Genomic DNA, 11,654 nt, shown 5'->3' on the forward strand with positions numbered 1-11,654 from the left:
ACACCAAGATTGGATCATATGCTTTAATCCTTGAAAACAAGATTTGTGAGCATATTGCCAATGGGGGTCCATGACCAATATGCATGGGCTACTATGTTCATATTATTGTGCTAAATTTTATAAAATCTCAAGTATCCCATCTATATTCCATGGGTTGATCCATAAACATTAAAAATTAGTCCAATCTAATTTATTGGATTTGACCCCATATCCGAATCCGATACCCATTTCCAACCAATGCCAAAAGTCTAAATTTCCCAAATTCTCAAGATCAAAGTCCTTATCTTTTTCATCATCAAACCAAATCCAAACTTCTCTCATTTTTCTCTCTCTTTCTCTCTTCTCTCTCATCTTTCTCAGAACTTCAATTCAATTCTTGAAGGTAGCTGCAACAATGGAGGCATTAGCAGGTTCTAGAATCTACTTTCCATGCATAAAACCCCCAACTATGAAGCATAATTTCAGAAGACAACAACGGGTAATGATTACCAGAGCCTCCATTGCTGTTGAACAAAAAAACCCAGAATCTAAAGTTGCTCTTGTTAGGATTGGAACTCGAGGAAGGTACCATTTTTGGTTTTATTTTCTGGGTTTTGTTTATTTTTTTCAAAATGTACCTTTAATTTTCGTTTTTGATGTCTTTGATCTGATTTGGGTTCTGTTTGACACTTAGCGAAAATTGTGTTTGTCTTAAATGTTTGGATGGAGATATGTACTTAATTTTTGTGTATAGAGAGCTCTAGGTAATGATGTAGATGGGATTCGATTTAAGGTATTAGGTGTCGTCCCCAAGACTTTAACCAGAAGCTAGGTGACATCCACGAAAATGATGTGTATTACCCTTATTTTATTATATTTTGGGGCAGGGGGGAAGGAAGTGGGGAGAGTGGGTCTGTATGATGTATGTAGCTGCTAAATTTGTACAAAATGGCTTGTTTCAAGAGAATTGAAGAATTTGCTTACTTAATGAATTATGTGTAGGATTAGATTAACTCACATACTCAATACATGGGCATGTTGGTTGCGTTGTTCATAAGTTTGACCTTTGTTTTCATATAAAGAAAACTGGTTCAAGTAGTGCATTGATGTCAATAAATAACCATTGGGTGCTGAATAATAAATGTGCTTGATTAAAAATCGGAAATCAACGAATCCTTGCTATTGGATCCATTATGTGTCATTAGTAATCGTGGCTCTCTCCGTCGAGATTTTGTTGTAACATTATTAGTTCAAAACATTATCAGCATGACTATGATTTCCAAACAGAGATAGCAATATACAACCAAGGATTGCAAAATTCTACAAGCTTTTAGGTCCCTTTTTAGAATCACATTATCACTACCTGAATTTTGTCTATCCTGGTCCCCCTTGGATACACAAAAAGTATCTCCATTTCCCATTGATCACTGCAAAGTGCAAACACTAGAAATGCCTTAATTTCTGCAGTTTTACAGTTTGTAGGATACCCACATTTTCCTCCAAACTACATGATCATTGCCAAGTTCTTCAGTCATATCATATGTATGAAAATTGTAGAATGCCCTTCCAGATTAAGCTGGAAATCAATGTAATTCCCCGTAACACAAATTGCTCTAGGGATCTTTTTGTAATCAGTTCATCTGGCAATTCAGTGCCCATGTTGATCCTCTAATTGATGGTCTTTTTTTTAATTCTAATCTCCTCTCTTTGTTTGTTTGGCATAGTATGATATTGTGATAAGGCTCAATTTCTAGCCTCTTAGTAGAAATTTCATTTATTTATTTTGATTTAAGTTGTATTCTCTTCGACGTATTTCTACTGGAGTTATATACATTATTTGTATGTGTAGGACAGTCCATTAGCACTTGCTCAAGCTTATGAAACACGATCCAAGCTTATTGCAGCACATGAGGAACTGGCTGAGGAGGGAGCGATTGAAATCGTGATAATAAAGACAACTGGGGACAAAATACTAACTCAACCACTGGCAGACATTGGTGGGAAGGGCTTGTTTACTAAGGAAATAGATGAGGCTCTCTTGAATAATGATATTGATATTGCTGTACATTCCATGAAGGATGTTCCCACATATTTACCAGACAAGATAGTTTTACCTTGCAACCTTGAGCGTGAGGATGTTCGTGATGCCTTTATTTCCACCACTGCAACTTCCTTAGCAGACCTTCCTGCTGGTAGTGTTGTTGGTACTGCATCACTGAGAAGGAAATCTCAATTACTACATAGATATCCATCCCTTGAAGTAAGCCTACTTACTGTTTTTTTTCTCCATCATTCTTAGTATGCCTTGAAAACTAAAGGAAATTCATATACCCTGCTTGTTATAGCTGAGTGATACATTTAATAATTTAATATAGTGGCTGAAAAACAAGCCCTTTTTTCTCCATAATAGTCTCATGTACCTCAAGGGATGAGCAAGTACAATTTCCTATGATCTGTTTAGACAAGTATTTTCCACCTTTTACTAAACCCATTGATGGAGTGAACTTGGTGTCTATTAATGGCTTTTACAGTGGTTGAGCAAATACTTTGGTGTCGTCTGTTTTAACAAAGTAATGCACAAATGAAAAGGCATATTGCCAGTTTCATTGAGGGTGGTACTGAATTAAACAAGGCAGACTGCAAATTTTGCACTTCGTATAATAATTTAATTCTTTGTCTATGTATTTTTAAGTTGCAAGTTCAAATTTTGATAGCAGTAATTTTGTGTGATAAAATCCTGTCCAGTAACAAGATTAGCTTGTTGTATTGAAGGGCCAGCTTCTCAATTGATACAATGTAGATTACTGAAAGAGTGAAAGTACTGTGTCAGCATGTAAAAGAACTTGTGACTTGTAACAAAAAATATTAAGTTAAGCTTTTTTTATGTTAATATGGCAAAATTAGGATTGGATTGTGAATCCCTTATTACTCTGTATATTGATTAGCTGTTCTGGTACAGACATAATTACTGCAGTTGGTATACTTCTTTATTAATCTGTAATGATACTGTGAACCTTTGGATATTGTACTCATTGCTGGTCGTGCTGGCATTATCCATTTAGACATGGATGTTTTCTTTTCTCTTACTCGCTTTTTTTTTTTCAGAGGAGGACTACTCACAATGTGAAAATCCATTTAAATTTAAATTTCATTGACTAAACAGTACTTACTGATTTGGTTTGTATATTTTTTGTAGGTACTGGATAACTTCCGTGGCAATGTACAGACGCGTTTGAAAAAGCTTAACGAAGGATTAGTGCAAGCAACACTTTTGGCATTGGCTGGACTAAAGCGATTAAATATGACTGAGAATGTTTCTTCTGTTCTTTCTATTGATGACATGCTTCCAGCTGTTGCTCAAGGAGCAATTGGAATTGCTTGCCTAAATCATGATGAAAAGATGGTAAGTTTGATTATTCCAAGTTATTCCTTAGCATAAATACACATTGATTTTTCATGAATGGGGCAGTAAATATGCCAAGTTATCAGTAGTATGGATACTGATGCTTATCACACTATTTGTTCATCCATCAACTCTTAAACTTTTTCCACTTGTCCAATGGGATGCTCAAATTAAAATTGATCCGGAATGTGTAAATTTAGTTCCTTGTTTGTTTGAAAGTGTAATCATTATTGTTTATGGTGGGGCAGAGATTAATCTTGGACTAGTCTGTATTACTTGTCACTATCATTTTAGAATCTGATTTGTCTTGTATAATGTACTTAATTATGTACCTTGACGATGAAATTCTGTGCGGAGCAATTACATGTGATGAGGCCCATTAGAAGGTCTCCTTATTTGTTCTTGTTTTTTCGTTTGAATTCTAGAAATGATTTTGAAAATGCTGTGTGAGTTTATGTGTATATTTAACTGGTAAATGAATGATGAAGCTATTGGACTTACATGAATTCTATGGGGAAGCTCTCTGGTGAGTTTAGTTGGGACTTGAAGGAGAATTATACAAGATTGTCATTCAGACGTGATTTCAAGAGTTATAGGTTTCGAGTAAAAGATACGGAGTACATTTTTGTATGTGTTTTGATCGAACACTAAATTATTGGGTACAGTGGTGGAAACTATAAGTCGATAAACTCAGGTTTCCTTGAGTTCTGTGCTTCTTGTAAGCATTACTTTCTTGCAATACTCCCATTAATTAGGATTTGATACCCTATCAAATTGAGAGAGACAATTCACAACTATGAACTATATTGATCTCATAGTTAGAACCTTAGAGGAATAACGTGTTGCCTGATATTTTCTGTAGGGCTCCTAAGGTTTAATTTATTGTCAATTATTTTGAATTTACGATGCTTCAAGTTTTAACTCTGCATTATTCTTAGATGAAGATGAATGATTTTATTTCTTGTAGTTAATTGTCAAAATGGAGATGAATGATTTTATTTCTTCATGTTCTCAATATTTGTGCTATTTTGGTTTCTGTAACAGGCAGTGATTATGCAAATAATTTCTTCTGTGCTTCGTCTTTTATTTGGTATATTGCATCCCGCTATTTTCCAAACTAATGCTTTCCTTTGTTTTCTGAACCAATTTTTTTTTCCAGGCAAACTACCTAGCCTCTTTAAATCACGAAGAAACTCGATTAGCAGTTGCTTGTGAGAGAGCGTTCCTTGAGACCTTGGATGGGTCATGTCGTACTCCTATTGCTGGTTATGCTTGCAGAGATGAGAATGGGGACTGCTTTTTCAGGGGACTTGTGGCTTCTACAGACGGAAAGAAAGGTAAATCTATTTCACTGGTTGTCCATTTCATCAACCATACTTACCTAGCTTTATGAGAGACCACAATTTTTAATTTAGGGCCATCTGTAAGGAACTCTAGCTAGAGTACCATAACTTTTCTTCACTTCTTTAATTTTATACGTAGTAACTCTAAACTTACGTCCAAACCAATGTAGCGATGTGGTCTATCTGTAGAATTCTTACACGGGTATTATAAAAGTTCAGATTTTGACTTACAAGAAGTTCAAAATTATCGAGCAAACTATAGATTAGTATTCAAATAATATGGACAGAGGGTTGTGACAAAAAAAAAAAAAAAAATCTGGACAGAGGGAGCTTAATTGTTTTTATGATATCTTGCAGTAATTGAGACTTCTCGAAGGGGTTCATATGCTTACGATGATATGGTAGCAATGGGAAGAGACGCTGGAAAGGAGCTTCTTTCAAAGGCTGGTCCTGGTTTTTTTGATCCGAGATAATCTTCCAAAGTAAACACAAGATTCAAGAGAAACTCGTTTCCTGATCTCTGATGGTCCCCTCAATCTTGTTGTAGCAGTAGCATGGTGTGTGTTAATGTAGCGATAATAGCATGATGATATTCTTTAGGCTTTTGTAGACTTAGGATTTGCATCTTTCAGTATGTCGAAATACAAGTGTTAATCCTGTCGAGCTGCTGTATTAGTTTGTATGATTTTGTAATCTGTTGGTTTGATTTGATGAGTTCAATTTTGGCCTTCATCTCTTCTTTTTTTCATTAATTTCCATTGTTAGTTTGGAGCTTTGAAAGTTTATCGTCTAGGAGGTCCAATAGTGGATGATGAATTGAGGAGCAATACTTGGAGAAATAGTACGGCCAATTTTAAAGGAAATTTTCATTGATTGTTAAGCTAAGTTGATTTCTTTGCTTTTTTCCCCCCTTTGTTCTCTTTTATTTTTGAAAAACTAGGCATGCATATTTTTGAATTTTACTTTTTGTTAAGTTTAATTTGCATTATTATTGAAGAACTAGATTGTACATATGTTAATGCTTGAGGATATATTATTACCATCAAATTAATAATAATATAGCTAATGCTAATTAGATGCCATATATAATACCAAAAATTACAATCATACTAAATACTACATCCGTTTCATATTATTTGCAATGATTAGACATTTTTCCTCTCTACTTTATGTCAAATCGTTGCAAATAATATGAAACGGAGGTAGTATAATCTTATAGATAGTTCTAATAGATGGCAGAAAAAGGTACAAATTTTTCTAATGCTAAAATTACAATTATAATACGAGTTTTAATAATTTCACAAAAAAAAAAAGGTATTTTATAATACCTCATTTAATTCCACTATCATATCATCATCATCATCATAATCACCTACCAACCTTCGAACCTAAGATCCACTAAATCAAACACAAAGTCTAATCCAGCGGACCAAGGAGAAGATCGGTGTCGCAATCAGCCAAGTAAATTTATTTACCTACACAAACGTTGACACCTACATACATGTATAAAATTAAATAAGTTAAAAAGCTATATATATATAAAAAAAAACACATATATTAGACCTTTAAAAAAATACTACAGAGTACTTTTTGCTGTTTTCTTTTAAATGCAATACACTTTTTGGCATGTGTTTTAGGAGTTGATTAGAGTAAATAAACGAGCGAATTTATTAAAACAATTTGAGCACCAAGATTAGAGAAAGGTTACATTAGTAACTATGTGTACAAATAATTTTGAATAATTTGACTATTTACATTGTTCAATCTCTTTCTCAAAGTTTGTGTCAAAAAAGTGTGTTGCATTTAAAAGAAAATGGAGAAAGTATAATAACATATGAATGAAAGATATATACTACCTCCGTTTCTTAATATGTGCAACAAAGAAATATTTTATATCTCGCAAATAATACCCCTTTGTTGCACATAATAAGTAACGGAGGTAGTATGAAGTTTCAAGTATTAAAAAAATGGAGGAAATTTATCATTTTGACTCTAGGTTGTGTTTTATACATAAAATAAGATGTAGTTATGAGTGCATGTTGTCTCAACGTATAGTTTTCAAATACTAACATTTTATAATTTACTTCCTCCGTTCTGTTAATATTGAAACAAGGAGAAAATTACGCATCCCAAAACACATTTTATATGCTAAATATCTATAATTGTGTAAGTGTAAAAATTATAAAAAGTTGATATGTGAAAGTAATTTTGTAATCCCCCGTATTTTTAAATATTTTATAAATGTAAATTTATTTTATTTATAATATTTATTTGTTATTTTTCATAATTTAATTTCAAAAGTTTCAAATTATTAATCTGGGTCGAAAATTATTTGAACAAATTATTTTATGCACCTTTATTCTACAATTTATGTCCAATCACACAAGTTTAACCCATTTGTTTACTTAATCGACCCATTATTTTTATGAGGCTCAATCTTTCTTTTTACCCTACAATAAGTCTCTCCTATAAATACCCCATGAATCTCCAAAAGTTTCCCACACAAAAAGGTTAGTCTTATTTTCATCCTCCTTTGTTTCATTATTTTGCTTAATGTTAATTTAATTGTTTTGGGTTTTTATTTTAGTATAAAGATTATATTTTTAGTATCAAATTATATTTTAATGGTATAAAGATTATAAATTTCAGATTATATTTATGTTATAAATTTCATATTTTATGAATTATAAACCTAGGGTTTCAATTTATTGAAAATCATGATTTTAGGGTTTTTATGAACAATTGATTTAGGGCTTTTATAGTAATGATGTTTTGAAATTTTGGTGATTATAACAACTGATTAGTTTAACTTAATTCCAGATTATTTTGAACACATAGATTCGTGTTTTAATTTTTAGATTTTCGTTCGTTAATATTAATCCCGTTTTAATCCCGATCAGATTCTGAACTCATCCGATTGTGATGAAAAAGTAGTGTTTTCCATGTGGAAACAACGTTTTAAGAAAGACTCTCAACCTTTGGTAATGAGAACCACCCTCTCGTGGCCAAATTCAGCCTCTAAATATGATTTTCGGGCAGTTTTTGATTTTAACGAAGTTTTTTTATACTTAAAATATTATCCTTGAGTTTGATTAATAAAATTAATTATGTTTAAAGTTAATTAAGCATAAATATATGTTTTTATTGAAGTTTTAAGTGTTGGAAATAGTTTCTAAGTACTACTTTTGATGTTTTATAAAGAGGGTTTATTCACCCATTAAAAAGGGAGATTTTTAGGGGTTTTTATATAATTTTCAGATTTTTATTAGACTTTGAACTTGCTGTAATTTCATGTATAAGAGTGTATTTTTAAGGTTTTTATGAAGAAAATTTAAATAACTATATATAAGCCTTTAATTTTAACTAAAGGGAAGGTTTTAAAGTGTTGTTTGATTTGGATTTTGAAGGTTTTAAAGTAAGTTAATATTGCTGTAAATTTGATTGATTGGGTATTGATTGAGATGTTATTATTTGGCTTAGGAGAGGAGTTTATTGAAGGTGATTTTTAGTTAGTAAAGTGGCATACCAATTCGTTTGCTCAAGGTACGTACAAGTTACGAAACCTTTCTTTTAGGTGCATGTTTAAGGACGACGGATCGAGAACTTAGTATCATGTATAGGGATGACTGAGTTAAATTGTTTGGTTATTATACATTGTGAATTTCGTATGACGTGCACTATTTTATATTGCAAGTATTATTTGTGCTCTAATTATGCAAGGTGCGCTTAGAGGCAAAGGTATATGATTGGTGTAATGATTAATTTATTACTCATTCATGATTATGCAAGCAGGATGAGTAAAGGAAGAATTTAAGTCTTCTAAGACGATGTTAAGGTTTTGGGGTGTCTTATGCACTCAAGGTATCTATACACCGAGGTAGTAAAGAAATAAATAATAAATGTTGCTTGCCACTAATAAATCAAGAATTGAAATTGAAAAGTTGTTTTACTTTATTGAATTGATATTGGATTGATTGTATTGTTATGCATATGAGTCATCACCAAGTCTAAACCTGTAAATCACGTAAAGTGCAAGATGGATGAGCAATAAAACTCTGGATTGGTGCACTTCTGGAGTAATGACAATCAGGGGTTGGGGTACATGGGGTATTAGCCGTGTACTTTTCTCGAGGTCGTCTGATCTACGAGTCTCTTATTTCAAATATTTTTCAAAACTAGGAGTTAGGTGAGATCTCATACTAACTACGGTCACAGAGTCGCGCCCGTGGTCGTTGGTGTTTATTGATGTTTCCGAAAGGGGGCATGGGGTTTTTCTTTTATTGATGTTCCAAATGGAGCATGGGTTGGACAACCTTGTCTATTGCGTAATCCAATGAATAAAAATAATGATTTACCTATTATTAATTAATGGAGTCTTAGTAATATAAATAGTTGAGTCGTGTGTTGAGTCTATAATTTAATGATGCATGATGATTGATTATTAGTAGCATGTTATGGATTTCTTAATTTATTTTACAGTTTGTATGTACTCAGCTTTGCTGATTGCGTGTTTTGTGTGTCTTTCTTTGGTCATGGCCTTCGCCTTTCAATGACCCTGTGACGATCCAATTTTTACACTTGTAATATTGGGGAGCAGAATTACCACAGGTTCTTACACATGCAGCATTCATCAGGATTGTGGGATCTTGAGTAGAGAGTTGGTTGTTTGCATTTTATTTCTTTTGCAAGTTTGAATTTATTTTAATTCGATTTTATTCGACATTATTTCTTTTGGGTTTGAATTTATTTGAACACTGAATTTAATCACTTACTACTTTTATTGGGTTTTGAATAAGGGCCTTAATGGTTCCAAGTTGTATGACTTAATTTGGTTTCATTCGTTGGTTTTGAAACTTATTTATAACTGATTTAGTTTTTCCGCTGCTATTTTCTGATAAAGCCTTAACGTTTGAACACGTGGCGATAGCACGCCAGTAATTCTCTTGAATATTGTTCAGGGTCCTCACAGGTTTAAAGAAAGAATTATTGGGGTGTTACAATTTTATGAGACGAATCCAACGAGATCCCACTTGACTATATTTTGTTTAACGTATAAATCATATTATATGGTCAAACAAGAGTGATGAATAGTGCAAAAAGTCCGTTGTTGCAATACTAATAGAACGGAGGAAGTATATTATTAATAATTAAAAATATAATTAATCAATATTCATCATTGGCAAATGTGACGATCAAATAGGGACATATAAAACAACCTGCAATTTTCTTGTCAAAAAAAAAAAAAAAAAAAAAACCTGCAATTATAAAACTAACACCCATTAGAATTATGAAATAACTAATTAAAACCCCCAAGTTTGATTACTATATCTACAAATACAACTATTCATATCTACATGACTTATGTAGATCATAAAAATGTAAAACACTATTAAATTGTTGCGCAACATTAAAATTAGTAACACTTGGTCATGAAATACATGTAACAAAGGGATAAGTGAAAATCTAGAGCAACTCCTGTATTCCCTAATTAGTTCAATACAATCTTTGATCACATAATTTTGTGACCTATTATATCCTAACAAAGAAAATGCTAAGTTCAGGACCATTACTCCCATCTGGGTTCATCATGTAATAAGTCTCAGAATCCTTTGATCCGATCACACGTTCGAAAAACGAGCGCATGTACGTAAGCTCACCATCAGGGGTTTCAACACCTTCACCACTAGGCAGTACACCAGCACCCATCGAAACAGCGTGCAACATTTGCATTACACTTAAGTCATCATCAGTTGGCTCTCTTTTTATGCCATACCCAGTTTTCTTACCATTACAATACATTGTCCAAATGGGCTCCTCAATGAGCTTGGTTTTGTCGGACGGGTGCTTTTCACACTCTAGCGCGATCCTCACTAGGCCTAAGCCCATGTCTTGCAACAGCTTCCCAGTTGGGATGGCTAGCTCTAGCAATAACATGGGGAGGCACCTAGGATTTTCTTGGATTGCTAGGTTTACCCTTGCTTTTCGGAACCCAAAAAGTGTCCCGGTTATCCGGGTCCCACCATGGACATGCCCGTCGTTAATCCTACCTGACATTGGAATCCGACATGTAGGAGATACGATGGGGAAGGACCTAAAGACAGAGCGCACCCTTCTTAAGAGTTTATTTGATTTAGTAGGGTTTTTCCTCTGAGAGGGTGCTTGGAGGGATATTGGTCCTTGAGGTGACAATGACATGTTTGGTGTGGTTGAGGCTCCGGATTGAGGTGGTGAAGGGGGAGGATGTTGAGGCGGGGGATGAGGAGGGGACCGCCGTGGTGATGATGTCGGGGATTGTCGAAGGGGTGCAGGCATGGTGAGGTTTAAAACAAGAATCAATGTTAGAAAGTTGGAAAGTTTGGAAACAAATGAAAGAAGATATAACAATGTAGTTGGTTTGGAAAGTAGAGTATAAGAAGAGAATGTTGTGGATTGCACGTTGAGTTTGGCCGTGCTGCTGATAACTTCAGCATGAAAACACCCTCACTTCACCTTACAAGAGTGAGTCAAAATATGTTGTTAATGCCGGCTGTTCTTGAATGTTAAAATACTTGAAAAACAAATATTAGAATTTCTCCAATGAAATCAGAAAAAAAAATCTTCTATTGTTAATTTACTAATAAAAAATCATGATATGTAAACACACATAAAACTATATATTATAAAATAAGATAATACATTTATTTTAAGACAGAGGTCAAACACAAGAATTTGTGCAAGTCACTCCACAAATTACATCTAGACGTGCTTAGCAGTCTGCAGTCTGCAGTCTGCACGGTGGCATATTCTATACTGCGAGAGTGCGAGGGCTGTTCCACAAATAGAGCAATACAGTTCATAAACAAAGTGATCTGCAGTTTTCATCCTATTGAATATTCGTTACGTTTCGAAGCTTTCAGTTTGCAAATCTTTTGTAAACTAAATACTACGTT

The 11,654-nt window shown here is 33.6% G+C and overlaps 1 protein-coding gene and 1 pseudogene across 1 annotated transcript; one reads left to right on the forward strand and one right to left on the reverse strand.

Moving 5' to 3' along the window:
• Window positions 1–279: 279 nt before the first annotated feature.
• Window positions 280–5,457, forward strand: LOC145641643 (porphobilinogen deaminase, chloroplastic-like). Its single transcript, XM_081692504.1, has 5 exons — window positions 280–564; window positions 1,834–2,239; window positions 3,176–3,382; window positions 4,542–4,719; window positions 5,083–5,457. Exons 1-5 carry the CDS (start codon window positions 395–397, stop codon window positions 5,196–5,198), a joined length of 1,077 nt encoding a protein of 358 aa, XP_081548630.1. The 5' UTR covers window positions 280–394; the 3' UTR covers window positions 5,199–5,457.
• A 4,530-nt stretch (window positions 5,458–9,987) lies between these two features.
• Window positions 9,988–11,037, reverse strand: LOC145555713 (protein MIZU-KUSSEI 1 pseudogene; annotated as a pseudogene).
• Window positions 11,038–11,654: the final 617 nt, after the last annotated feature.

Source organism: Chenopodium album, chromosome 8 (genome assembly GCF_948465745.1).
Source record: "Chenopodium album chromosome 8, dcCheAlbu1.1, whole genome shotgun sequence".
Taxonomy (NCBI): domain Eukaryota; kingdom Viridiplantae; phylum Streptophyta; class Magnoliopsida; order Caryophyllales; family Amaranthaceae; genus Chenopodium; species Chenopodium album.

What these genes read in the sequence shown, in the direction of transcription:
- LOC145641643 (XM_081692504.1), top strand. Translation starts at nt 395, where the DNA reads ATGGAGGCATTAGCAGGTTCTAGAATCTACTTTCCATGCATAAAACCC. An exon ending in TAAATCATGATGAAAAGATG is followed by an intron (nt 3,383 to 4,541) that starts GTAAGTTTGATT and finishes TTTTTTTTCCAG; the next exon opens with GCAAACTACCTAGCCTCTTT. An exon ending in TTCTACAGACGGAAAGAAAG is followed by an intron (nt 4,720 to 5,082) that starts GTAAATCTATTT and finishes GATATCTTGCAG; the next exon opens with TAATTGAGACTTCTCGAAGG.